The sequence below is a fragment of the Saprolegnia diclina genome, assembly GCF_000281045.1.
Source record: "Saprolegnia diclina VS20 unplaced genomic scaffold supercont1.54, whole genome shotgun sequence".
In the NCBI taxonomy this organism is placed as follows: Eukaryota; Oomycota; class Saprolegniomycetes; order Saprolegniales; family Saprolegniaceae; genus Saprolegnia; species Saprolegnia diclina.
This window is the reverse complement of record NW_008246121.1, coordinates 82,696-106,829: the sequence shown is the minus strand read 5'-3', so window position 1 is coordinate 106,829 and position 24,134 is coordinate 82,696. Positions and strand designations below refer to the sequence as shown.

The following is a 24,134-nucleotide window of genomic DNA, read 5'->3' as shown; positions in this document are numbered from 1 at the left end:
CTTACGGCTTGTTGGTGGCACAGCCTTGGAGGTGGAGCGTGCGGACGTGGCCTCTCAGCGCGTCGACGCCACGCGCATTCGCACAGAAGCGCAGGTCAAGCCACCGCACGCGCTGGAGCATGCTGACGTCACGCACGCCTTGACAGTCGCTCAGGTTCAGAATGGACACGCAGCCGAGCGCGCTCACGTCGGTGATCTAGCGCTGACGTCACATATCGATGCGGGTGCGTCAACACACCTGTTCGCAGCCGCTGAGGTTCAACGAGTAGCACCCGCCGAGGCCGGCGACGTCGGCGATGCTTGCGCAATTGCGCAAACTGAGCGAGTGCACATTTCCGAGGCCGGAGACGGCTGAGACGCTGTGGCAGTAGCTTAGGTCCAAGTGCTGGACGCGGCTAAGGGCCGAGACGTCGGTCACGAGTTGGCAGCCCGCGAGCTTGAGCGTATGGACGCTCGCAAGCGGCGAGACGTTCTGAAGCGCGCCACAGAAACGCAGATCGACGTCATGACAACGACCCAGCGGTCCGACGTCCGTGACGCCTTTGCAGCAGCTCAAGTTGACCTTGCGGGCGTGCCGCAGCGGCGCCAAGTCCTTCACACGGGGGCAGCGGTACGCGTTGAGCACCTACTTGCATGATAGTACAGTCCGACCTTGGATGTGGGACCAAGCACCTGGATCGACGTTAGGGGAGTCAGGTCCTCGAGGTGGCGGCAGAAGCTCATGTCGAGGTGCGTGACGCTCGACAAGCCCCGCAGCGATGTCACGCCGTGGCAGCGGCTTATGTTGAGCGTTGGGATCTGGCCAAGCGCCGAAATGTCGGAGAGGAGCTTGCAGTTGGATATGTCGAGCGACTGGAGCGTCATCGAACGACCCAACGCCGCGACGTCCGCCAGCGCGTCGCAGTTGCTCAGCGTCAAGTGGGTGACGTGGAGCAGGGCCGAGACGTCAGTGAGATGGCTGCCTACGCACTGCGGTTGCATCTCTCTGCGCAAGCACATAAGCACCGTACAGGCAGAGAGGTTGAGGGTATGCACATGGCCAAGCGCGGCGACGTCGGTGACGCCTGCACAGCCGCTCAAATCCAAGCGCGTGATGCGCCCTGTAGAAGAGAAGCTAGTTGGGCGGCAGAGTAGGAGGTCGTACCGAGGGCAGAGACGTCGACGACGTTAAGGCACTTGCGAAGATTCAGCTCGACGCAGCGGCCGAGTGCCGAGACGTCCGAGACGTCGAGCCCACTGCGGGGAGATGGAGACCCAGATTCCATAACGGAATGGTACCTCAGGTGCAACGTATGAACGTGCGTGAGTGCCGATACGTCGGTCACGAGCTTGCAGCCGCTCAGGACGAGAGTGTGCACGCGGCCGAGCATCGAGATATCGTGTATGCGCGGGCAGTTGCGTAAGCTGAGCGTCTGCACGTTCTCGAGGGCGTTCACGTCGCTAGTCGCGATGAGCAGCGTCGTGGCTTTTCGAGGTCGTCGTACCTCACGAGTTTGCACAGGTTGAGGCAGACCGATGTGGCGTGCGCTAGAGGTGCCACGTCACGAAGACTGTGGCAGTAGCTCAAGTCGACGTGCGCCTGGTATGGCATATCATTGCACTCGACCGCACCGGATGATGCAGTTACCACGCGTGCGAGCCAGTGGACGTCCGTGACGCCGTGGCAGTAGCTGAGATCGATCGAGCGCAGCGTCTGCACGTGCTCGAAGCCGCGAATGTTCGCGCAGCCGCTGAGGTTGACGTGCGCGAGGCGGTGTAGACCTCGAGTGCGCGTCGCATGAGCACCAACAGCGCGAGTGAAGTTTACCTGGAAAGAGCTGGACGCCAATCGTGCCGCTGAGGTCGAGCGTATGGAGCTGGTCGACGACGGTGTCAAGGGACTCGGCCAACGCAGCGTTGAGACGCGTCATGCGTGCACTCTGGGTGAGCGCGTTTTGCACCAGTCCGTCGATGCGGGCCTCGATGTCGAGCTCTTCTTCGGGCGCCTGCGACGCGAGACGCTGTTGTTGACCGTCGAATGGGGCGAACATACCTCGGTGCGGTGAAGATTGTAGATGGACTCGTTGTACGGAGCTTGAAAGCGGATAAACGGCTTGAAGCACACGTGGCGCAGGTTCGGCCATTGGTGCAGCACCGCTGTGAGCTCTTCGATTGAAGCGGCGAGCTCGACGGGATGGGACAACGTCACGTCGTCGTGGAGTGTGCGACGCAGCGCCTTGCTCAAGCTCGCGCAGGTGAGTACCTCGGGCAGCGCCAAACACGGTGCGAGGTGGGCCGCCCACACCAACGGCGGAAGCGACTCGAGCATGGCCAAACGAATTGTCACCACCCGGCGCCACGTGTGCGAGGTATAGACTCTTGTTACACGCATCAAGGACATCACTGAACGCCAGGGGCAGCTGGTCGAGTCGGAACGGGGCGGCGATAGGGAGCTTGCAAGTCGGATGCATACTCAAGAGCGTCGGCCACAGTCGGCCACCTGCAGCTCAGGCTCATCCATCCGTGCTGTTCTCGTGCTGGCTGCGTGCTGGTCGCTGCCTCTGCCACGTCAATTGTGATGACCTCTATAATTTCATACGATTGGCGCGGAAACCTCTACAAGTGAATAACTCCATGCTCCGCTACACGACGGGCGACGTGCTCCTTCGGAAGGCCCACCGCGGCCAGCTGCAAGAGGTCAAGTACCTCGTCCAGGAGGTGTACGTCGACGTCAACTACCGCGACGAGGTACGCTCGCATCGGCCTTCGATCGTCGGCCACCATAACGCTAGACGGGCTGCACAGCGCTGCACATGGCCGCGGCCGCCGGCCAGCTCGACGTCGTCAAGTGGCTCCTCTCGTACCAAGGCATCCGCCCCAACCTCCTCGACCACGTACGCGCCGTTGCCCATTCTCGCGCTCATATATTGCTCTCCCAGAACGCCCAAAGCGCGATTCATTACGCCGCCTTTTACGGCCACTTGCCCATCGTGCAAGTGCTCTTGGACCACTGTGTGCCCTTGCACATCAAGGACAAGGTAGAGACTGCCAGTCCTTTGTCGATGCGATGCAAGGCGCGGTAGACGGGGCGGTTGCCGCACGTCGGCGCCGCGATCAACGGCCACGTGGACGTCGTCCGCTTCCTCCTGCACGACTGTCCGCTGCCGATCGAGCGCAACACGATTGACGAGGTGGGCGAAGCTCGTATCATCCTACTTACGGCGCTTTAGTATGGCGCGACGTGTCTGCACTGGGCCGCGGCCCACGGTCGGCGCGACGTCGTCGAGTTCCTGCTCCACGCCGGCGTCGACGCCCACGTGACGAGCTACGTACGTCCGATCGTAATTTGTGATGTGACTTTGTGCGTCGTAGGACAATCGCACGGCGTACCAGTTGGCCAAGGACAAGGGGCAGCCCAAGTGCCAAAACGTCATCAAGCGCTGGTTTGAGGTCGCGCAGGTAGGCTCCCAGCCCGACGACTCTACGCGGACGCTCGGCGTAGCGACTGCTGCAAGCCGCCGAGACGGGCAACGACGACGAGGTCAAGCGTGTCATCCACGACGTCGCAGGCGCTTACCCGCTCCGCTTTCTCAAAGACAAGGTACGTCACGATGGCGCATCGCCGCGTCCGCACGGTGCATAGAACGGGCGACACGCGATGCACTGGGCCGCAAGCGCGGGACGCCTCCCGACCTTGCGCATCCTCGCGGAAAATTTCGACTCGTGGACCGACCTCGACAAGGTGCGTTCTTGCTCTGCACGATGGATGTGGCGTCAGCGCGTCGCGCTAGTTTGGGCGCAATGCGCTGCACTGGGCAGCGCTGGGTGGCCACGCCGAGTGCGCGTTCTGGCTCACGCAGCACCACGTCGGTGAACGCAAGACGCTCATGGTGCCGTCGCTCGTACGTACACTGCGCTGCATCGATGGCACTGACGCAGCGATAGACCAACAAGACGCCGGCGCGCTGCGCCTTGGACGCGGGGCACACGGCCCTCGCTGCGCAGCTGCAGGTAGTCGTCGTTGCGTTCACTGCGATGCCTATGCGACGTGCGTAGGAGTGGGAAGACACGGCGCTCCGTGCTGGGGATGTGGCACCGCCATCAACGGCGACAACGACGACGGCCATGTAGTCGTCCGTCGTGTGTGTCTCTGATGCGACCGTTGCTGGTGGGTTCGAAATACCGTTGGCCCGTATATCCTGTGAAAATGAATATATTTCCGATACTGATTGGTAAGGCAATGCGGCATCGACATAAAAACACCCGACGGTCGCGCGGTTTTCTCGCGTAGCGTAAATTAATAAACCTCTCAGATATGATATGTCGAGGCAGAGCTAGTGGGCAGCCACAGTCGGATCGTCACGGAGCATGCAGCGCTACACGACGGGCGACATCCTCATCCGGAAGGCCCACCGCGGCAAGCTGCAGGAGGTCGTCTACCTCGTCCAGGACATTGCGGTCGACGTCAACTACCGCAACATGGTACGTACCGCTGTAGCGCCGCCGGCTCATGCATCCTAGAACGGGTGCACGCCGCTGCACGCCGCCGCGGCCTCAGGCCAGCTCGAAGTCGTGCAGTGGCTCTTGCATTCGCCGCAGATCGACCCGTCGGTGGTCGACGATGTACGCCCACGCGCTCATTGAGAAGGCATCTCATGCCAAGGCGGCTCACTAGGGCGACCAGACAGCGCTTCACTACGCCGCCTTCTACGGCCACCTTGAAGTCGTCCAGATCCTCGTCGAGCACGGTGTGCAGCTTGACGCCAAGGACAAGGTGCGACAACCCACACTGCAATGTGACTTATATGCATCGTAGTTTGGCCGCCTCCCGCACATTGCAGCGGCGCTGAACGGGCACTTGGACGTCATCCGCTACATTGTCGAAGACTGCGACGACCACATCGACATCAACGCGATCGACGAGGTTCGTTGAGTGCTTGGTATTCGCATCTGAGAGCGCGTTCGGCTTCTAGTACGGGGGCACGTGCTTGCACTGGGCCGCGTCCAAAGGCCGAAAGGAGGTGGTCCAGTACCTCTGCATGGCCGGCATCGACATCCACGTCACGAGCTACGTACGTTGCTTGGGCTTTGCACCTCGACGCTCAGGTCCCGTAGGACAACCGCACCGCGTACCAGCTCGCGAGGGACAAGTACAAGACCAAGTGCATGCAATTCCTCAAGGCATGGTACGAGACGTCCCAGGTACAAACCTTCTTTGCATCATGCACATAACCGCAAGCGGCGAGCAGCTCTTGATCCACGCCGCCGAGGAAGGCGACGACGATACGATCAAGCGCGTCATCGCCGACGTCAACGGCGCGTACCCGCTGCGCCATCTTCGGGACAAGGTAGACGTTTCTTTCGAATGGACTAAGAACCTAGTGTTCGTAGAATGGGAAGAATGCCATGCACTGGGCTGCGAGCACGGGCCACCTCTCGAGCTTGCGCCTGGTGGCCGAGAGCTTTGACGAGTGGACCGAAGTCGACAAGGTACGTGCCGATCGCGGATGGATCACGTCGGCAAACAGTGTTTGGACTCTAGTTTGGCCGCAACGCGCTGCATTGGGCGGCGCTCAAAGGCCATAAAGACTGCGCGTTCTGGCTCATCAAGAACCTGCGGGACTCGACCCAGTGGAAGACGCTCACGCTGGTACACCTGCGGAATACTCTCGGTGGACCCTCATTGTCGGACCTCTAGACGGACAAGACGCCATCGCGCTGCGCGTTTGAAGGCGGCCATAGCGCGCTCGCCGCCCAGCTCCAGGTACTACTACGACTTGCACGAAACACTGTTTAACTTGCATGGCGTAGGCGTGGGAGAAGGGCAACGCCGAGTACTTGGCCCCCGAGAAGCCCAAAACCCCCGTGCAGAACCGAGGTACCAGTGCCGTATGCAGACAATGATGAACATGCGGCGGTAGACATTGGGTCGGTGCGCAACTGGCTGCAGCAGCTCGAGCTCGGCGAGTACACGGACAGCTTTGAGAGCGACGGCTTTGACACGCTGCGGGGCGTCGCGACCATGGACGAGGATGATTTGATCGAGATGAACGTCAAGAAGGGTCACCGACGGGGCATTCTCCAGCACATCCAAGAGCTCAAGAACCAGTTGGCGGCCTACGACGAGCAGTCTGCGGCCAATGGCTTTGAGCCCGAAGCGCTCCCGACGCTGAGCATGCTTCCGCAGCTGCTCAAGACACCCAGCGCAACACAGCTCAGCGCACTCCCGCCGGTCGTGACGTCGTCGGACGATGCATGACGCGCGCGCGACAAGAATCCCGCGGGATAACCATATACCCTAGTAGGCGTAGTAGTAGACACTTATATACCCCGGTCCAGGACCCTCCATACCTTCTGCATTTATATATATTACAAGACAGACTCGTTCGTCGACTAACTACATGTTGTTGATGAATTAACGCGTCGACTTGTCTGCGAATGGACTGCAGCCGGCCATGGCGCAGTAGTTTTCCGCAAATACTGTCACGTCCGTGCTGCATACGCGTCTTTAGACGTAGCGATGACACGGGGACTTACCTGCCACGGCCGCGGTACCAGCGCTTGTTGGTCTCGGCGCGACCGTTCTTCCAGGCCTGGTCATGGGCCCACCTGACCGGCGCATCGGAACGAGGTTAGGGGAAGAGCGCTCCTCGTACCCAATCTTTTGGGCTTCCGTGCACGGCACGTCCGACCGCTCTTGCGGGTTCTTGATGCCTTGGCGCACCTTGGTTTCTGCACTGGCGTAAGGTCTAGTGTGAGCTGCCGTAGGAATTACCAATCTCGTTGGGCGGCGTCGCGTTGTTGGCGTCGGCCGCTGTGAAATCCGATGGCTTCATGGACGTGGGCTTGGGCGCGACGGAGCTCACTGCGGTATCGCATGAGACAGGCGATTGAAGACTAGAAAGGTGAGTACACGTCTTGGGGTTGAACTGAAAGGCCGTCGACGGTCCCTCGGTGAGCAGCTCCTTCTTGAGGTGCTCGCGCCAGATCTGGTTGCGCGAGACCTCGTCCGTCTTGACGACCGCTCGCTTGGCGTCGGCCATGATGCAAAGTAAATTGCTGCTGCGCGCGAACGGCCGCTTAATTTAGCAAACCAATCGTGGCGCCAACGTCCCTCGCCCTTTTCCGATACTAGAAGACAGCTAACTACTCGACTAGAATGTCGAACGACCAATAATGTCCTTTGATTTCGCGCCACAACTGAATGTCCAAAGATGTAATCCGAGCGCGTAACAAAGTCTGTACTACGTTCTCTCAACACAACCCGCTGCCGTCGCGAAGGATCAAGTGAACAAAGCTTGAGCGATAGCGCGCAGGCAGCAAAGAGCGAGTTGGCTTCAATTGCAAACGAGCGCGGGGAAGTACTCTACTAGTACTGCAATGGCCATCGATGGCGCGCCAGTCGACGGCAATTTGGGTTGACCGCAGTAGCGTTGGTGCCTCTGACGTGGCACCGTGTCGTGTGTGTATACCGCCGGTTTTATGCCGGCACGCACCCGTTGCTGCAGGGTACGGCGCCAAATTTGACTCCGTGCCGTACCCACGATACAACAATGAACGTGCACAGACACTACAGTACTAGTACTCGGTAGCAGCTACGGTAGCCCCCACGGTCGTCCGATCCTAGAAGCGTAGATATCCGGGCATTTGGTATTGACCTGGCATTTCGATACCAACATATTTGGTGCTGCAGCAGACTGGCGGCAACGACACGAGTGCTGGACGAGAGCTTGGGACGATTGTAGAAGCGGTGAGTCGCATCAGATTCAGAGGTGCATGTCGCAGCCTCTACAGCACTGTACGATATTACACATGTCCATCCTGCATGGGAATTGAAAACCCCATTTTCATGTGGGTTATACTAGCTTTGTCCCAAACAATTTCTACCTTGACAGGGCCAGATCCAATTGGGACAAACAGGAAATACCCAATGACCCACAGGAATCGCATGAAATGCCCACGGCCGGAGCAGCTTCTACAGCGCGGGAGTGAGTTACGCAGCATACAAGTGTGACTTATCACAGCGTGGCCGCCGCCTCTCGACGTCATTTCCAAAGCGAAACCCTAACGACCATGGTGTCGTTCCCTTCCAACGTGCCTCTGCCGCCGCAGAAGTACCGCAAGATCCTCGGCGCGCTCTCGGTCTTTGCTCTTGTCGGCGCGGTCATTGCGGTCGTCGCGTCCTCCAACCCCGACGGCGTCGCGACCAACAAGACGACGACCGGCATGGCCAACGCCAACGGCGGCGTCTGCTACGACATTTACCAGATCGACCAAATGCCGTCGCACTTTGCGACGATTAAGTCGCAATTCTCGGCCGTGCGCATGTACCAGACGTACGTCGGGTCGTCGCCCAACCCGATCGGCGTCGCCGCCAAGGCGGGCCTCAAGCTCATGGCTGGCGTCTGGCTCCGGTCGGGCCAAGGCCAGATCGACAACGACATCCAGTCCATCATCTCGGGCGTCCAGGCCAACCCGGGCACTGTCATTGGCGTCACCGTCGGCAACGAAGACTTGAGCAACGGCTGGAGCGCGGGCCAGGTCGCGGCCCAAGTGACGTACGTCAAGAACAAGCTCCAGTCTGCGGGCGTCAACGTGCCCGTCGGGTCGGTCCAGGTCGACGGCGACTTTCTGAACGCGCCGTCGCTCGCGGCCGTGTGCGACATTGTCGGTGTCAACATCTACCCGTTCTTTGGCGCATCCTCCAACTCGGTGAGCAACCCGGTGTCGGACCTCAGCGCCCGCTGGAACAACGTCGTCAATGCGTACGGCGGGAAGGCCAAGCTCACCGAAACGGGGTGGCCCACCGCTGGCGGCAACAACGGCAACCACGTCTCCAACTACGACAACGCGCTGAGCTACTACCAGGCGTACGCCACGTGGTCCCAGAGCAACGGCGGCGGCGCCCCGTTCTACTTTCAGTTCCACGACGTCACGATCAAGGGCGGCTTCGAAGGTCACTTTGGCCTCGCCGACTCGAACGGCAAGTGGAAGTTCAACATGCCATCGCCGACTCCTGCGCCGACACCGGCTCCTACGCCGGCTCCTACGCCTGCCCCGACACCTGCTCCTACGCCTGCACCGACGCCCACCCCGACCCCCGCGCCGACGCCTGCCCCGACTCCGGAGCCGACGACGAGCGAGCCGACGAAGGAACCGACGAAGGAACCGACGCCGTCGCCGACAAACGCGACGACGCCTGCCCCCTCGACTCTCGAACCTTCGCACAACACGACACTTGGCAACGCCACGGAGCTCCACGAAGGCGAAGCCGCCCCGGTCTTTAGCGGGTCGCAGGCCGGTGCGCTCAACGTTACGATCTCCGAGTCGGGTGTCCTTGAGAGCACGAACGTGCTCCCTGGTTCCAGCGACGAGACTGTGCCCGGCGCAGTACCGGAGGCCGGTGTGGTCCCTGCGGCGGGTGGTGCCCCCGCCACGGCCACGGGCAAGGACTCGGGTGTTGAAGTCAGCAACCAGTCGTCGGGCTCGAGCGACGCGACTGTCGGTGTGACGGCCACCTTGTCGGCCGTCGGTGGTCTCGCGTGCGTGGCGGCTGTGGTGTTTGTCGTCTACCGCCGCAAGCAGGCAATGGAAGAGAAGGACGATCTCTTCACGCCCGCGACCGGCACGACGCGCCCGATCGAAGCCACGTTCCCCGTCAACACGTCGTCGCCCCGTCGCAACAGCGTCGCCGCCATGGAGGAGAACCGCCCGTCGGCGCTCGCACTCCGCGAGTCGACGTCCGAGTGGTTGTAAGTCGTATTAGCATACTAACTGCAACAACAAACATATCGACGAGGTCGCATCGTCGTTTTAACTTTGCTGTGGCATTTCATGACGTGGCAGCACGCAACGCCACACAAAAGTTCGATTATCGAAGATTTGACAGTGCTTCGAAGCTGCCATCAAAGCAGACATGTCGCCCGGGGAGAGCGTTGGCATCACCGCCGACGGAGCCACTTGCTGGATCCGTCACCTGGTCTGGCGCGCCGAGATGAGCTTGTTTTTTCGAGTTATACGTAGAGTCATGCGACGATTGCTGCTGTCGCCAAGGCCTTTGCGAGTGTCCAGTACCCCACCTTTCACGCCCTCGAGCTGCGCGACTGTGAGCTCGACCAATATGCGACCGAGAAGTTGGCGACGACGCTCCATGGTACGTGTTGAAGATGGTGCGTCATCCTATTGTGTGGCTGCTGCGTACTAGCCATGCCAATGCTCTCGCTCGTCTCGGTGGCCTTCCTCAAGTGCGTCTTTGCCGAGGGGGTCGTTCCCGTCTTGGCGCGCTGCTTCCGAGACACTGCGTCACTTCGCGAGCTGCGGCTCGACGGCTGCCGCGATTTGAGCATGACGTCGCTCATGACGCTCACGGGGCTCTGCGACCGCGTCGAGGTGCTTCATCTCACGTCGTGCAAGCTTCCCCGCCAAGGTACGAGACGAATTCGCGTTACTTCCGTGATATTGACACAAGCGACGTAGCGGGGCTCATTCTGGGACAGAGCCTCGCGTCCTGCGAGCACCTTCTCAGCCTCGTCCTCAGCCACAACAACCTTGGCGACGGTGGCGTCCGTGCCATCGCTGACGCATTTGACCCGCATAAGAAGAGCCACCGCCGGTGCGTACGTGGCACCAATGTGTCTCTTCTCATGAGCGTGTAGAAAGCCGCTCGGTACGCTCGAGCTCTTGGACCTGCGAGACAACGGCATCTCGAACGCCGGCTTTGCGTCAGTTCTTGGGATTGGAGTCCGCCACCTCAACGTGAGCCACAACAAAATCACGTAATCATTGCACTTGCTTGGGACGTCCCGACAACACACGCGTCGTTAGGTCGGTCCACGAGCTCTCGGTGCGCCGGCCGTCGCACCTTTGCTCGCTCGACATCTCGTACGACGACCTCGAAATGACGTGTGCATTGTTGCATGTAGCTACAACCCGATCACGGCCGCGGGGTTCGAGACCATGGCACACGTCATCTCGTCGTCGACCACTCGTGTCGGCGAGTCGCTCACGGGCCTCAACATTGAGGTGGACATCCGTGCTTCCTGCGAGAAGGGTGGGCGTACTCTGGCTTTAGAACTGCTGCTTGACGGTGGACGGCCTGCAAGCGCTCAAGCAGGCCATCGAGCACAATCCGCAGACAACGCTCAAGGAGCTGCGACTGGGCGAAGACAACTCGATCGAAGATGCGAAGACACGCGTCGTGCTCTCCGAGCTGCTTGTAGGCGCAACAGACAAAGCGTATATTGACACAGGGCATAGGAGTGCATTGGAAGCGTCCGGCCCGACATTGAGTGCATCATCTCTCCGGCGATCGTCCCGAAAGTCGCCGTGACCATTCCGGTGGTGACGGACGAGACAGTCGACGAGGACGTCGCTTTGAGCTCGCCCATGAGCCGCGCGAGCACGACAAGTGCCCCCGACGTCCGTCTTCCGCGGACGTCTGCCATCGTACTGAGAGACTTTGCGTTGTTTAGGTCGAGGGGATTGTCCGGCAAACGGTCGCGACCATGACGAGCGTCCTCGAGACCAACATGACGGAATTTATGGAGCGCCACGAGCAGCGCTGCGTCGTACGACTGCATTGCTACGATTGATCTCACGAGCTACGCAGGTGGACGCTGGCTTGCACGACGTGCGCGTCAAGGTCGACGCCCTTGAACGCCACGTGCCCCGGGTCGACGTACGTATACTGCGTGGGTCCTTCTCGATTCCAACAACGGATAGGCCCGCCTCGACCAGCTCACGGACCGGATCGCCGCCATGAACGCCGAGCTGCGTACGTGCCTTTGTCCGTCGACGGCCGTCACGCCGTTGTAGGAACACCACGTCGACCGCCGCCGGACCTCGAAGCCTCGGCGCTCTGTACGCCTGGCGATACTTATTGCAGTGAAGTAATGAGGCGCTTGTAGATTTGCTGCCGCGGTCGTCGTCACCTGATGCAGCGCTGGAGGCGTGGAAAGCCGAGATGGAGCGCGCTCAGAACGTTCAGTTTCGCCAGTGGCAGGTGCTCCTCCATAGTCGCTTCACAAGACCTCGAATACAACCAGTGTATAGGACTATATGGAGACGGACCGCGTGGCTCTCGCCCGACGCGTTCAGGAGCTCGAGACTAAAGTCGCTGGCCTGGAGCAAGTCATCAAGGCCGAGCAGCAGGCGAGTTTGTTAGCCCTCGAAGCCATCTCGAGTGCGTTCCTCGCTAAAACTGCTTGAGTCAACTCTTAGTGATTGCTACTTCTTCTTCCGCAAATAACACGGCATGCAATGGGAACAGCAGGAAGATTATGGTGGCAGAATCTTCGTTACACAAGGATCGGAAGGCTAAGCTACCGGCGGCGAGCGTCGTTGGCAGCGGCGGCGTCTTCAGGCGAAAAAGTCGTCGGCGTCAATGATGCGGGATCGCCACGTCTGGCGCGCCGGCCATTTATCTGGCACGCTGGCGCATCTTTCGGCGCTTGCGACGCAGGCGACGCATGCGCTTCTTGCGCCACTTGGCACGCATACCACCGACAAGGTCGAACGTGACCTTGAGGGTGTCGGCGTCGCAGACGTTGTAGTCCGAGAGCAGGCCGGCGTTGATCGACTTGCCGGCGAAGGTGAGGCCGAAGTTCGAGATGAACTCCAAGTTCTCGACCTGCGCCGCGACGGAGGCGACCGAAGCGTCGGCGGCGACGTTCAGGTTCAGGGTGCGACCACCCAAAGCATCCACGAAGATTTGCATGGTTCCCCTCTGGATGCTCAGATGCTACGCAACGAGGGAGATGAGCGCTTCGTCGAGACGCCACGAGGGAGTTACCTAAACGATGTGTCTAGCAGAGCAATCAGCAGAAAGTGAGCTCACGTGCAAAGTGCAGCAGCGTTTTTATAGCCGCTTATAACCAGTCGTGTTGCCCACATACAAACCTGCATAGAAACTTGTTTCGCATAGGCCAGCTGGAAAGGAAGCTCCGAATGGGATTGGCCGCATACTCCCGACCAGTTATTCCCAGCTCACCCTCTTGGCCAATCAAAATGTACGATCACCGCCACACGTACGTAAACGTACATCCGACATTGTACGAAAATTTAGAGAGGCTTTTTGTATGGTAATGTACGCGATGTACGGCCTGGACAAAGTACCCTGCGATTGGCCCGTGACCTTTGGCGACGGATCCAGCGTTTTGGCGCCAATTTCAGTGGCGAGCAACACGCTTCGATCGTGGCCATCCGTGTGGCGAGGAGAGATGAGCAGTGGGTATCGTGGAGCTCTAGTGTTTTGGGCTGCATGCATAGGTATCGCGATATCCCAGTTAAGCGCCTCCAACGAGGAAACGCCGCAGCTACGTCCTGTCGTTGAACGCAGTCAACGAGGCGGAGGAGTCGTTGCGACCACACGCTTCTGTGAGATGAAGCCGTCGGCGTTGATGCGCTGGAGCTCACAGTTCTTTCTATTTGACTGGCTATTGAGCAACGTCGCGCAGCTGCGATGGAACAAGGGTGTTGGGTCCAATGTCGTCCTCTACTGCAGGACGGGAAGGCTCGAAGACCAGCTCAAATACAAATATGCATCCGCTTCTATTCACATAGTCATGGCTCACAACGACGGCGCGCACGCTGCGAGTTGGCGCTGCAGAAAATCGCGGTAGGACGCCGACGCCGACTGTTCGTGGGCGAGCGCCGACTTGGTGCGCTTGACGCGCGCCTGGAGCGCCCACGTTTTTTGGCGCGCAATCGCCGACACGGCTGGCTGCGCGACGATGGCAGATACTACTGGTCTCGGCGCCTCAAGAGCGAGCTTGCGCTTGGACGGCGTGCTTGTGGTCGGTTTGGGCGGCACGACGGTAGAGGCTGCGAGATCCCGGAGGCTGCTGTGCAGAGCGTCGAGCCACGCAGACGGCACGGCGACGACGATCGGCGTTGGGACGACCGACTCGAGGAGCGCGGCAAAGAGAAACGAGAGCAGCGAGGCGTACTGGTTGGCGGGCATGGCTTGCACCACGTGTCGCCAGCGCGGCTCGGGCACCTTGAGCGGAGCAAAGAAAGCGGCGACGAACGACGGCACTTCGTCCCACGACGACGGGAGCGGCGGCAGCGGCTGGGCGAGCGCTGCAAAGATCGTCGCGACGCGATCCGCGACGGCCGGCGACGGGCGGACGAGCGCCGAGAGGGTTTCAAAGGCCGCCTGGATGGACGCGGCGAGGACGGTGGGCGACTGGACGCGGCGGCAATGGGCTTCGTACAAGGCACTCTCGAGTACGTCTTCGAGCAGCGTGAGCAAGTCGGCGTCGCAGACCGTGTGGAGCGTTGCGTGGGGCGAGACGAGTGACGTTAGCATCTAGTTGTACAGCAAATAAGTACAAACAAGAAGACAATCATCGCGCGAGATGGTACTACCTGGAGAGCAAGAACGGGCGCCGTCGGCCACGTCATGGCCACGCACACGACGCGGCGAAGTGGCGACGGCAGCGGCGCAATCGAGTCGGTGACACGGGCAACCAGGGCGGGATCCAGCGCCGTGAGGATGACGACGTAGACGTCGATGGCGCGCTTGAGAGCAGCAATGTCCCGCACAATGGCGCGCACGACAGCTTGCAGAGACGGCATGTCGGACGCCGTAACAGGAACGATAACGCAGTCGTCCGTGTCGGCAAGTGTGGTCGGCGACCGCGTTTCGACATCGACCGAGACACGTTGCTGAGGACCGTGCTGCGTAGTACCCGGGGCACACGTCGTCGTCCACCACTGCGTCCATGCGTCCGACGTGGTGCAAACAAGGCCCAGCGTAAAGTGGATGGTCGGGACACCGGGGTACCGCCTCACAAGGCCAGCGCCCAGCACGTGGCTGAGATCTACGGGGGCGGCCCCCGCGTTTTGGCGCAAGAGCGAGCGCGTGGCATGAAGCATCGCACTGCGCGCTTCGTCTTGCGGCGACCACGGCGGCAGGCAGCGCGGCAGCCGAGAAAAGCCCTTGTAAATCCTGCACATTTACGGTATAAGTCCACACTAGAGTGAAGCAAAAGAACGTACCACTTGGCAACGTCGGCAGCCGACTCGTGTTGGCTCCGCGGCAGCATCTCGACACCGACAGGCGATGCACGCCTACGTGATTGGTGAGACACTTGAACCGAGTGCATTTAGTGCGTACCGACGCGTGGTATCGCGTTGGACGTGCAGGAATCGCTTCCAGAGCGCAAAGCGGAGTCGCTTGATCGCGAGGTGTTGGCGGGCGCGGCGCGCAGCCGCTTTGGCCGCCGCTTCCTTGGCCCAGCGCGCGTCCAGGACCGCGCGTTCGTCAAAGTTGGTCCGCAGCCACTTGTCGCTAAACGCCTTGCGCGCTGCAATCTCGGCGAGTCGCTCGCGTTCGATCGCCTCGCGTCGCAAGCGCTCGTCTTCTTCCGCTTGACGACGACGACGAGCTTCCTCGGCGAGTCGCGCGGCCTCGGCACGGGCGCGGGCTTCTTCAGCAGCGCGCCGGGCAGCTTCTGCCTTGGCGGCGGCTTCCTCAGCGCGTTTGGCGGCTTCTCGGGCCGCTTGAGCCACTGCAGCTTCTCGGGCGGCTTCTTCCGCTTCTTGCTTCTGCTTTGCTAAGGCAGCAACGCGCGCTGCTTCGTCGCGGGCCTTGGCGTCTTCTTCCTCGGCACGCCGTCTCTTTTCGTCCTCTTCGTTGCTGGGAACAGCCGCCGTCGGAGGCTTGCGCTTGGGCGTGAGTGTCATCGCGGGCGGTGTTCCTGCAGGCTTGGCCGTCGACGGTGCGGGAGTCTTTGTCTGCTGTTTCAGCGACTGCAGATCCTGCAGTCGCTTGAGCATTGCGGCCTTCTCGTTGGCGATCGCAGCCTGCCGCTCTTCGATTTGATGCAACACCTCGGCCGACTTGGTCGGTGCCGCCTCGGTCGCTGGTGCCACCCACACGCGGTGGATGCTCGGCGGTCGCGTCGGTGGCAGCGGCGGTGGCAACGGCGGTTGCACAGGAGACGACGGCGCGGCGGCGCTGTTGGGCGTCCACGTACGGTTCATGCTGCCATGGTGACGCGGTGGTGGCTCTGTTTTGGGCAACGGCGGTGCTTTTGCGGCTTGCATCGACGGAGCCGTCTTGCCAGCGGACGTAGCGAACGTCGAGTAGACGTCCTCGTACGGCGGCCGCTCTGGGTACAACCGCTTGCGTTCTTCGTCTTCTGCGAACTTGACGGCCATGTCCAGGGCCGGATACGCCTCTTGCGTGTACTCGGTCGCGCCACGGACCACGTCCCGTCGCCAGAGGTCCCTACGAGCGCCATGAGCGTCGCGCCACCAGCCAGCCAATCGCGTACCCTTGCTTGATGCTGATAAAGCGGTCGGAACGTGGGTTCGGCACCGGCGTCTTCTCGGCGCGGAGGTAGCTGTCGGTGCGGAAGTCGCCGACACCGAAGAGGACGTCGGTTCCCTTGACCGTGAGGCCGTGGAGCTCGCAGACCAACGCCGTGTGCTCTTCGTCCTCAAAGCAGAGGAGGTCCGTGAGCTCTTGGATCGGGTACTCTTGCGTCGTGTTGCCCGGTCGCTTGTAGCCCGCGTTCATGGCTTCGAGCGCCTTGGAGCGCACGTTGGGAAAGTACTGGTGCATGAGACACGCCTGGAGGTACGTGGCGCCCTGGACGAGCCGGAAAAAGCCCACATAGTCGTTCGTGCGGCGGGCGACAAAGACGGCCCACGCAAACTGCACGCAGTCCGAGGCCAAGAGGTTTGGCGGCATCGACTTGGTAAACTTGAGTACGTCGAGGATGCCGCCGTCGTGGAGCGTCCCGAGAATGTAATAGCCCGCAAACTCGGGCTCGAACGGGCTGCTCGGGAGGCCTTCGGCTCGCGCGTCGTCGTAAAAGTCGAGCAGACTGCGCAGCGTCTAGCCACAGAAATCAAACACTGTAATTGTGGAGTACAGAAGCCACCGACCTTGCCAAACTGCTCAACGTTTTGCTGGACGACAAAGTGGGCTTCGTCGATCAGCTCGTGCTGGCTCAGGATGTAGTAGCGCGCAATGCGCTCGTGGATGTCCATCGCGATCGGGTGCGTCCGGCCGCCGCCGCCGCGGTAGTTTTGCAGCGAAATGTCCTTGCGGATCATGCGCGTGCGGTCCCAGAGAAAGTTGTAGAGCTACGAGTCACCTTACAACAATCGAGATGGCGACTCCAGCGACGTACGTCGAGGAGGTCGGGCACCCGCGGCGGGTTGATGCGGTGGTCGATGCCGAGGCGCTCGCGGTCCATGATGTGCTGTTCCAGGTACAGCTGGGTCGAGCGGAGCACCCTACATGCACACACATGATTGGTCAACCACGATGGACTTGGCGTCGGCGCGTGGCTATCGTCGTCACTTGCAGTACCCCAGGGGTCGGACTTCGGACGGAATGTCGAGCTTGTGCGACGCCGAGCTGCGCTGAAACTTCTTTACAGCGAATGCGTCCGGCCCCTTCTCGAACGCGCTGAGCTCGTCGTGCTTGAGGTGCATCTCGAGCTCCTTGGGCGAGCACATGTCGACGCACGTGCCTTCGAGGTGGGTGGCTTCGGCGAGGTCCGTTTTGGCCGGCGGCTGGGGAAGGTCGTCGTCCGACGCGGCAGGGTCCGTCGTGTCCTCCACCGGTGGCGGTGGCCGATGGCGGGGCTTGCGGCTCGGAGGCGACGGCGACGGCGACGGAGAGGTTGACGGCGGCGGCAACGGGTTCTTCTCACCGAGCTGCGGCTTGGACTCGCGCCGCTTGCTGCGCACAGGCGGACGCTCGTCCTTGGGCTTTTGGAACGGCGAGTCGCCAATGGACGTGATCGAGAACGCACTCGGCTCGGACGAAGCGCTGGGCGGGAACGCAGCGCCAAACGTCGTCGTCGTCGCACTGGGCGACGCGCCAAAGATGCCGGTGGCGGAGGTCGATGGCTTGGGTGACGTCTTGGCGCCAAAGACTGTGGCCGACGGGGTAGACGATGAACCAAAGACAGTCGACGGCGGCGCAGCGGCGCCAAACACGGACGCATTCGATGAACCAAAGGTGGTAGAAGGTGCGGCCGAGCCAAAGATGGACGACGACGGCGGTTGGGAGGCGACACCAAACGCGGGTGTGGCCGCCGGCGTGGTCGACGAAGACCCAAAGACGGTAGTCGGTGCAGGAGAACTTGGGAACGGCGATAGCGACGCTTGACGAGCCGTTGCTTTGCCAAAAACTGACGTCGAGCTTGACGAGCCAAACGTTGTACCCGAGCGGCCGCCAAAGGCTGGTGTTGAGGAGGGCGTGCCGAAAGCCGGCGACGTCGTTGCGCTCCCAAAGGCTGGCGTCGAGGTCGGTGTACCGAACGTTGTGGTCGAGGCACTGCCGAACGCCGACGGGCCGCCAAAGGCGGGGCTCGCGGTTGGAGCGCCGCTACCAAACGTCGTGCCGCTGCCCAAGACCGAGCTCGCAGTCGGTGCGGCGCTGCCAAAGGTTGGGCCACTGCCAGACGTCGTGCCGCTGCCAAACACGGGTGCTGAGGATGCCGACCCAAATGTTGTCGGCGCAGTTCCAAAGGGCGTCGTCGACCCGGACCCAAAGGCCGTCGAGCTAGGCTGGCTGGTACCAAAGGTTGTTGATTTGGGCGCACCAGAGCCAAAGGTCGTGGTCGTCGTGCTGGGCTGGCCAGAGCCAAAGCTCGTCGCTGGCTGACCAAAGGCAGTCGACGATAGCGCTGCGCTTCCAAAGGCCGGCGCCGAGGTGCCGAACGCGGGGCCGGCGGTCGAGGAGGAGCCGAATGTCGTCGAGCTTCCTGGAGCAGCGCCGAAGCTGCTGCCGAAGCCACCGGCGCCGCCAAAGGCTCCAGCGAACGCTCCTTGCGACGTCATCGCTGCCGCAAACACTGGCCCGATGAATTATTTGTATTCCAGGGCTCGCACGGTCATAAAATAGCGTATTTTTAATACCGCATACAATCCTGAATGAAAATGAGTTCAGAAAAAATTAATTTAATTTATGTGAAATCACAGCTTGCCATTGGTCAAAACTCAGACGGTAAATTATCAACCGTTTCCCGAACCGGTTACAGGTTGGGCTGGGAGCGAGCGCCTTGGCGTCGGTTTATCGACTAAATCGCATGAGATCTAGCCTCGTTACGTTGAATCCTCTCTTACAGTTGGTGCAACAAACCATTTCGCGCATCGAGAGCAGAGGATCACGAAATTCATTCTCCATACATACGTCTGCGCTTCTGGCTTGGTCCCGCAAGACGTTGCAGCCGACGACGACGACTGATCGAGGACGATAGCTGGGCCAGCATTGTTATCCGAGATTTATGTCTCCGTGCGTGTACTGGCCTGTGGAAAAGGACACACATCATTGGGCTAGCCGACGGTGTCCTCTCTGCTGGGGTAAATAGCTCAAGGAGCTAACGAAAACGCCAACTCCGTGCCCTCCGACCGGCGCTACTCATCGACGGTTTAGTTAATCATTCAATCATCAGCTTGAAGATCGCAATATTGTACGGATGCTGCATCCGGATACGCGTGGGATTGCCCGATCCAGTCCACGATGGCGGCTGGGAGCAGCCACGTCGTGCTCGAGGCCATGTCCGTAGGCGTGGATGGTACCATGGCGCGCGACTGGTTCTACGACTCGGCGCATCGATGTATCATCGCTCTCCGTCCTTGCGCGGATGGCTCTGGCGAATCTGACGGCCGCTTGTCGCTGCAGCTCGCCGGGCTGCCAGACGCGTCAGCCATGCCAACAGGCCGCTACGGCAGCTACGCCCGAGGCACGGCCTTCTGTAGCGCAAAGCTGTCTACAAGCAAGCAGTTTCTCGCGCTCCAGCGCAGCGACGTCGAGGTTGAGATTGCCGTGCTGCGCGAGCCACACCACCGCTTCAACGTTCTCTGCAAGCGCTCGTCGCGCATCCTTGGGCTCGTCTGGAGCTCCAAGGTGGCGAATTCGCTCGCACGAACATTCCTCATGGCATTTATTGCATGTAGATTGCGTATCTCAAGACGTCGACCGAGTACCTTGTGCTGGTGACGACGGGTGGCCTCGAGCAGTTCAAGGTGACGCCGGTCAAGGTACAGCTTTAATGATGCTTTTCTTGGCTCACATGCATGTTCGCAGTGCACCTTTCAGAGGCTCGTCGCGCACGCCACGTTTGCGTATTGGTACAACGTCGACGCGCACCTCGTGGTGCTGCAGACAGGCGCCAACGCGTCCGAGCTTCGGCCGTTCATCCTCGAAGGCGCGATCGTGACCAAGTGCTCGAAAGTCGTTGTCGCCGGCGTCGCTCGCGTCTGCGTGGCGACGCTCTACGACACGTACTACATCCTCCACTGCACGTCGTCGCAGCTGCTCTTCTACCGCGTCGAGGCGGGGACGGACACCAAGTGCGTCCGGGCGCTCGAGCTGCCGTTCCCTGCGCACGCCGACGTCGCGTTCTCGGTCGTCGACAACGTCGTCGTCGCCCACAGCCGCGCGTTTGGCGTCTCGTGCCTCTACGACATTGCGCTGGACGTTGCCGAGCCGGTAGTCTCGCCGCTGCCGCCGGCACCTGCCACGACCGACGGCCACTTTCTCTGGCCCCACTACTATCACGCCCCGAGCGCTGGCTTTGCCACGGTGACGCTGGCGCTGGTCGAAATCTCGCGCTGTGCGTCGGCGGGGCTTCGCGCGAGTGCGCTCGTCCGCTTCTTGCTCCGACGCGCCGACGCCCACGTGGCAAAGAGCTGTGTCTTTGCGTGTTTGCAAGCGCGGATCGCCGACCGCGCACCCGTCGCCGAAATCACGGGCCATTTTCATCTCCTGCATCGCATCTATGGCCTCGCGATGCTGGATCGGTAGGCTTACTATGTCGTTATCGTCGTTGATCTATATGAAGGGACCCGCGGCGTGCCGGGGCCGAGCAGCGGGCGCTGACGGCCTCGTCGTCTTCGTCGTCGTTGTCGCCTGGCGAGCTGGTCGACCTCCGAGACTCGAAGCAGCGCATGCTGGTCGTACTGCAGCGAGAATGCTATGTGCACTTGTGGCTGCCGCTGGTAGGACGACGTGCAGTCGACGACCTCAAAGGCGTCGTGATAGCAGCAAGCCCATCCCCCCGACGTCGTACATCTCTATCTGAGCGCATACCTCCACACGCTCGAGGCCTTTTCGATCCCGATCGAACCAGCCATGTACGCTGAACTGCCGTACGTCTCTGAAGCAAGGCGCTGTAGACTCCAGCTGTATGTTCAAGTGCTCGTGCAGCGAGGGCAGTGCCACGAAGGCCTCGCGTTTCTCGCCGCCAAGCACGACTCGCCCTTGCTCGCCCACGAGCTGGAGCTCCAGGCAAATTGCTGTTCGCATCGGCCGACGTCACCGCTTCCCGCTCTAGGCTCAACTGGCGTATCGTCCGTTCTTGCAAGTGGCCCTCGACATGTACCATCGTCTCGGGCGCGTCGACGACGTTCTGCGTCTTCTCCTCGCCGACAGCAACGTACACAAGACAGGGTACATGGATGAGCTCGATTGATCGCTCTAGGTCTCGATGGCCTTGCGACTTGCCCAACGGGTGTTGCACAAGCACGACCAGCTACCGACAATTTGCACGCCTGCGTGGTTCTATGACGCGGTCGCGTCAGCAGGTACGCGTTCTGCCAGGTACCTGGGCCAGTGACCGTCGTGGTGTAGCCACCAGGGCCGACGCCGCGCCGGCCAGCGTGTGGCAGTGGTTTACAGCGCTCCATCTCTTCTTGCGCATGTTTGACAAGACCTGCGTCTCGTCCCCGCCACCGTCGCCGCTCGCAATGGCAGCCACGGTCCCGTTTCCGTTCGGGCGGTTTGCTGCGGAGGCGATGGCGACCGAGATGGCCCGTCGGTTTGGCTTTGTTGAGAGTGAGAGAGACGCAGAGAAGAGGTATATATAAACACATGAGTGCGTGGGCGCCAAGACTAGCATGCACTGGTCGGTGACGGGGAGCTCAGTGACCACGAGCGCAGAGGTCCATGGAGTGGCGACTGGCGCAGCCGCTTCAAGCTAGGCACGTCTTGTTGGTCCATGCGACTCAGCTGGTCGAGCATTGCAGTCGACGCTACAATTTGCCTAAGCGATATGGAGCGCGCAGACAATCGAGTACCTTGTTGGTTCTGTGACAGGAGTTGGCGCAGCGAGCTCAATTGCGCATCGTCGAGCGGAGGCGCACGAGAGGCGTCGAGCGTCCGGCGACTCAGCACGTCCGCAAGTTGTTTCTCGAGCGCCCGCTTCTCCTTGAGGACGGAGACGAGAATCTGCTGCAGCTGACCGGTCGAATCACGCGGGCGGTCTTGCCAGCGGTTGGAGTCGTCGCTAAGAAGTGCGTTGATGGTCGCTTCCTTGGCTTGGAGCTGGCGGCTAAGACGGTTGACGATGGACTCTTGCTCCTGCTCGTAGCGCTGGCCGAGTACGACCTTTTCATGGCGCAGCCGCTGCATCTCAGCCTCAAGCTCTTTGGCTTGCTTGGTGTCGTGGACGGCTTGGGGTTGGACTCGGCGGAGAAACTGGTTGATCATCCACTCCTCCTCCTTCTCGGCAAGAAGCGTCTACATAGTGTCATGGGTCTTGACTCATTAAGGTGCATGGACGTACGACGTTGACGACGGCTTTGCGGAGGCGGTCGACCTCTTCCTGGAGGCGCATGTTCTTGACACGTTCCTGCGCGAGTTGCTCGGCGACGTCCATGTTGCTGGTGCTTGGGAAATCTGGAAATGCATCTTGCTCTGCCTCCCGCTGGCGAACGTTGAAGATTCGGGCAAAATTTGGCTTCAGCACCAGCTCATTTCTGCACCTTCTGCGAGAACAGGCCTCGTTTATACCGCAGAACAAGAAAAAGGTGCACCAAATTCGAGTCTTACGAGGTGCATCTTTGAAGGAACCCAGGGTAGAGGCGCTGGGACACGCTAGGGGGCCCTACCGTCAGACCCTACCGCGATGGGTACGGCGCCACCATTGTCCGTTGAAGCGCGCGGCGCGGCCCTGCGACGGCGACAGTCGCCACTGCATAGATACCTCTATGCGAAGAGAGCGACAAGTCCCGTAAGCGTGATGACGATCGGGTGTCGAAGTCCTATTTTGGGGGTACCCCTCGAACCACGTGGCGTCGCCACGGTAGTCGAATTACTGACGACTGCCGTGTGAGATTGATGTGAGTTCACTGCTGAGGATCGCAGACGTGGAGCGGCACGCTGTGCGATACAAGATTGCTCGTGGGGCGAACGGAGGACTAAGGTGAACCAACTCCTGTGAGAACGCTGCACCAGACCACACTAACAGGAACCTTGTGCAGAGTCTGATTGGTCAGCTTTTTATTCCAACGGCCAATCAAATCGCTTTGGCTTCGTTGGGTTAGCCAATGGATTTTACGTCAGTGGGACTTCTTCCCGCCCTGCACTCTGCGGCGCGTACAAGCCAACTTGTGTTGTTGCTGCAGCCGGGGCCAGCCACTTTCGGTACTTTGCGTCGACGGCCACCTAATTACGGGCCTGGGTCTCGGCATTCACGCTCGGATATCTTGTCGACGATTTGGACCGACTTGCGGAGGATTCTCGTCGAAAGACTCCTGGCAGTTGTTCAGCTTTGCGTCTGAACAGCGCCGCAACCTGCCGCAAATGGGGTGCTACCAAGTACGTTTGGTGCCGGGGCAACGAGGATCGTACAACTCGTTGATCGTGCACCAGGCGTTGATCAATGCCGTGGTCTCCAACGCCACGTACATCCACGCACGCAGACGAACGACGACGCCGTTAGCGCCCAGCGGGTTATTGCTTGAGCGCCGCACCACTCGGCGTTAAGATAGACGGCCCCGTCAAACTGGATCGATTTCGATGGGTTGATGTTGCCACTCCTGGCTGCGGTGATCAATGAGGGTATGAACGTTGCCAGCCCACGGCTTTTTTTCTATTTGCTAGCACACGACACCGTAGTTTCGTCAAGCAGTCGTATATGGCGACTTCCTCGTAGGCTGGGGGTGAAATCGAGACCAGGCATTGGCCATTGGTAGCGCTCAAAGCGCTAAGCAAGATCGGGTGCCGCCTTCACCGCACCGCTGCAGCACTACAAAGATTTATCTTATGGACCAGCTCACCAGGTGCACCGTAGCGCAGCGAAGGTTGCATTGCAGTTCCCGCCGAAGGGCGGGAGCGGGGCACGGCGCACGCGTCCATCACATATTCGCCTTGTGAATGCGTGTTTGCATCGGGCAGGGTGCGT

At 60.6% G+C, this 24,134-nt stretch overlaps 10 protein-coding genes across 10 annotated transcripts; 5 read left to right on the top strand and 5 right to left on the bottom strand.

The window, feature by feature from the left end:
• Position 1: 1 nt before the first annotated feature.
• Positions 2-2,380, bottom strand: SDRG_12947 (hypothetical protein; the record flags this gene model as incomplete). The annotated part of the gene is made up of 10 exons (XM_008619031.1): positions 2-196; positions 239-625; positions 673-962; positions 1,011-1,100; positions 1,145-1,236; positions 1,279-1,440; positions 1,485-1,579; positions 1,628-1,761; positions 1,808-1,985; positions 2,033-2,380. 10 exons carry the CDS (start codon positions 2,378-2,380, stop codon positions 2-4), a joined length of 1,971 nt encoding a protein of 656 aa, XP_008617253.1.
• Positions 2,381-2,585: 205 nt separating this feature from the next.
• SDRG_12946 (hypothetical protein) lies at positions 2,586-4,220 on the top strand. Its single transcript, XM_008619030.1, has 11 exons — positions 2,586-2,727; positions 2,772-2,873; positions 2,919-3,017; positions 3,063-3,170; positions 3,210-3,308; positions 3,352-3,438; positions 3,482-3,580; positions 3,623-3,721; positions 3,771-3,881; positions 3,925-3,990; positions 4,036-4,220. The coding sequence occupies exons 1-11, from the start codon at positions 2,614-2,616 to the stop codon at positions 4,108-4,110; spliced, it is 1,059 nt and encodes a 352-aa protein (XP_008617252.1). The 5' UTR covers positions 2,586-2,613; the 3' UTR covers positions 4,111-4,220.
• A 127-nt stretch (positions 4,221-4,347) lies between these two features.
• On the top strand, positions 4,348-6,238 carry SDRG_12945 (hypothetical protein; the record flags this gene model as incomplete). The annotated part of the gene is made up of 12 exons (XM_008619029.1): positions 4,348-4,461; positions 4,501-4,602; positions 4,655-4,753; positions 4,796-4,903; positions 4,953-5,051; positions 5,095-5,181; positions 5,229-5,327; positions 5,371-5,469; positions 5,522-5,629; positions 5,678-5,743; positions 5,791-5,857; positions 5,901-6,238. 12 exons carry the CDS (start codon positions 4,348-4,350, stop codon positions 6,236-6,238), a joined length of 1,386 nt encoding a protein of 461 aa, XP_008617251.1.
• A 67-nt stretch (positions 6,239-6,305) lies between these two features.
• Positions 6,306-7,144, bottom strand: SDRG_12944 (hypothetical protein). The gene is made up of 5 exons (XM_008619028.1): positions 6,893-7,144; positions 6,755-6,844; positions 6,636-6,711; positions 6,517-6,588; positions 6,306-6,473 (listed from the first exon to the last, which is right to left on the bottom strand). Exons 1-5 carry the CDS (start codon positions 7,020-7,022, stop codon positions 6,395-6,397), a joined length of 447 nt encoding a protein of 148 aa, XP_008617250.1. The 5' UTR covers positions 7,023-7,144; the 3' UTR covers positions 6,306-6,394.
• Positions 7,145-7,947: 803 nt separating this feature from the next.
• Positions 7,948-9,802, top strand: SDRG_12943 (hypothetical protein). The gene has a single exon (XM_008619027.1). The coding sequence runs from the start codon at positions 8,053-8,055 to the stop codon at positions 9,733-9,735; it is 1,683 nt and encodes a 560-aa protein (XP_008617249.1). The 5' UTR covers positions 7,948-8,052; the 3' UTR covers positions 9,736-9,802.
• Positions 9,803-9,895: 93 nt separating this feature from the next.
• Positions 9,896-12,205, top strand: SDRG_12942 (hypothetical protein; the record flags this gene model as incomplete). Its single annotated transcript, XM_008619026.1, has 14 exons — positions 9,896-9,958; positions 10,003-10,132; positions 10,184-10,405; positions 10,456-10,591; positions 10,635-10,754; positions 10,804-10,860; positions 10,902-11,001; positions 11,051-11,194; positions 11,236-11,397; positions 11,451-11,546; positions 11,588-11,656; positions 11,701-11,838; positions 11,886-11,980; positions 12,024-12,205. 12 exons carry the CDS (start codon positions 9,896-9,898, stop codon positions 11,791-11,793), a joined length of 1,392 nt encoding a protein of 463 aa, XP_008617248.1. The 3' UTR covers positions 11,794-11,838; positions 11,886-11,980; positions 12,024-12,205.
• Positions 12,206-12,255: 50 nt separating this feature from the next.
• On the bottom strand, positions 12,256-12,825 carry SDRG_12941 (hypothetical protein). Its single transcript, XM_008619025.1, has 2 exons — positions 12,770-12,825; positions 12,256-12,718 (listed from the first exon to the last, which is right to left on the bottom strand). The coding sequence occupies exon 2, from the start codon at positions 12,692-12,694 to the stop codon at positions 12,398-12,400; it is 297 nt and encodes a 98-aa protein (XP_008617247.1). The 5' UTR covers positions 12,695-12,718; positions 12,770-12,825; the 3' UTR covers positions 12,256-12,397.
• A 678-nt stretch (positions 12,826-13,503) lies between these two features.
• On the bottom strand, positions 13,504-18,808 carry SDRG_12940 (hypothetical protein). The gene is made up of 8 exons (XM_008619024.1): positions 17,306-18,808; positions 17,124-17,229; positions 16,876-17,076; positions 16,260-16,825; positions 15,098-16,213; positions 14,980-15,051; positions 14,347-14,929; positions 13,504-14,287 (listed from the first exon to the last, which is right to left on the bottom strand). Exons 1-8 carry the CDS (start codon positions 18,784-18,786, stop codon positions 13,547-13,549), a joined length of 4,866 nt encoding a protein of 1,621 aa, XP_008617246.1. The 5' UTR covers positions 18,787-18,808; the 3' UTR covers positions 13,504-13,546.
• Positions 18,809-19,430: 622 nt separating this feature from the next.
• SDRG_12939 (hypothetical protein) lies at positions 19,431-21,841 on the top strand. The gene is made up of 9 exons (XM_008619023.1): positions 19,431-19,855; positions 19,906-19,989; positions 20,036-20,751; positions 20,793-20,949; positions 20,993-21,084; positions 21,127-21,238; positions 21,285-21,386; positions 21,432-21,534; positions 21,581-21,841. Exons 1-9 carry the CDS (start codon positions 19,469-19,471, stop codon positions 21,814-21,816), a joined length of 1,989 nt encoding a protein of 662 aa, XP_008617245.1. The 5' UTR covers positions 19,431-19,468; the 3' UTR covers positions 21,817-21,841.
• Positions 21,793-22,683, bottom strand: SDRG_12938 (hypothetical protein). Its single transcript, XM_008619022.1, has 3 exons — positions 22,515-22,683; positions 22,027-22,468; positions 21,793-21,981 (listed from the first exon to the last, which is right to left on the bottom strand). Exons 1-3 carry the CDS (start codon positions 22,605-22,607, stop codon positions 21,842-21,844), a joined length of 675 nt encoding a protein of 224 aa, XP_008617244.1. The 5' UTR covers positions 22,608-22,683; the 3' UTR covers positions 21,793-21,841.
• Positions 22,684-24,134: the final 1,451 nt, after the last annotated feature.

What these genes read in the sequence shown, in the direction of transcription:
- SDRG_12946 (XM_008619030.1), top strand. Translation starts at nt 2,614, where the DNA reads ATGCTCCGCTACACGACGGGCGACGTGCTCCTTCGGAAGGCCCACCGC. An exon ending in GCTGGTTTGAGGTCGCGCAG is followed by an intron (nt 3,439 to 3,481) that starts GTAGGCTCCCAG and finishes CGCTCGGCGTAG; the next exon opens with CGACTGCTGCAAGCCGCCGA. An exon ending in CCCTCGCTGCGCAGCTGCAG is followed by an intron (nt 3,991 to 4,035) that starts GTAGTCGTCGTT and finishes CGACGTGCGTAG; the next exon opens with GAGTGGGAAGACACGGCGCT.
- SDRG_12944 (XM_008619028.1), bottom strand. Translation starts at nt 7,022, where the DNA reads ATGGCCGACGCCAAGCGAGCGGTCGTCAAGACGGACGAGGTCTCGCGC. An exon ending in GACGCCGCCCAACGAGATTG is followed by an intron (nt 6,712 to 6,754) that starts GTAATTCCTACG and finishes ACGCCAGTGCAG; the next exon opens with AAACCAAGGTGCGCCAAGGC. An exon ending in TGGTACCGCGGCCGTGGCAG is followed by an intron (nt 6,474 to 6,516) that starts GTAAGTCCCCGT and finishes ACGCGTATGCAG; the next exon opens with CACGGACGTGACAGTATTTG.
- SDRG_12943 (XM_008619027.1), top strand. Translation starts at nt 8,053, where the DNA reads ATGGTGTCGTTCCCTTCCAACGTGCCTCTGCCGCCGCAGAAGTACCGC.
- SDRG_12941 (XM_008619025.1), bottom strand. Translation starts at nt 12,694, where the DNA reads ATGCAAATCTTCGTGGATGCTTTGGGTGGTCGCACCCTGAACCTGAAC.
- SDRG_12940 (XM_008619024.1), bottom strand. Translation starts at nt 18,786, where the DNA reads ATGACGTCGCAAGGAGCGTTCGCTGGAGCCTTTGGCGGCGCCGGTGGC. An exon ending in ACGTTGAGCAGTTTGGCAAG is followed by an intron (nt 16,826 to 16,875) that starts GTCGGTGGCTTC and finishes TTCTGTGGCTAG; the next exon opens with ACGCTGCGCAGTCTGCTCGA. An exon ending in TTTATCAGCATCAAGCAAGG is followed by an intron (nt 16,214 to 16,259) that starts GTACGCGATTGG and finishes TGGCGCTCGTAG; the next exon opens with GGACCTCTGGCGACGGGACG.
- SDRG_12939 (XM_008619023.1), top strand. Translation starts at nt 19,469, where the DNA reads ATGGCGGCTGGGAGCAGCCACGTCGTGCTCGAGGCCATGTCCGTAGGC. An exon ending in TCAAGGTGACGCCGGTCAAG is followed by an intron (nt 19,990 to 20,035) that starts GTACAGCTTTAA and finishes GCATGTTCGCAG; the next exon opens with TGCACCTTTCAGAGGCTCGT. An exon ending in ATCCCGATCGAACCAGCCAT is followed by an intron (nt 21,085 to 21,126) that starts GTACGCTGAACT and finishes AAGGCGCTGTAG; the next exon opens with ACTCCAGCTGTATGTTCAAG.
- SDRG_12938 (XM_008619022.1), bottom strand. Translation starts at nt 22,607, where the DNA reads ATGGACGTCGCCGAGCAACTCGCGCAGGAACGTGTCAAGAACATGCGC. An exon ending in GCAAAGCCGTCGTCAACGTC is followed by an intron (nt 22,469 to 22,514) that starts GTACGTCCATGC and finishes GACACTATGTAG; the next exon opens with ACGCTTCTTGCCGAGAAGGA. An exon ending in CCTGTCACAGAACCAACAAG is followed by an intron (nt 21,982 to 22,026) that starts GTACTCGATTGT and finishes GGCAAATTGTAG; the next exon opens with CGTCGACTGCAATGCTCGAC.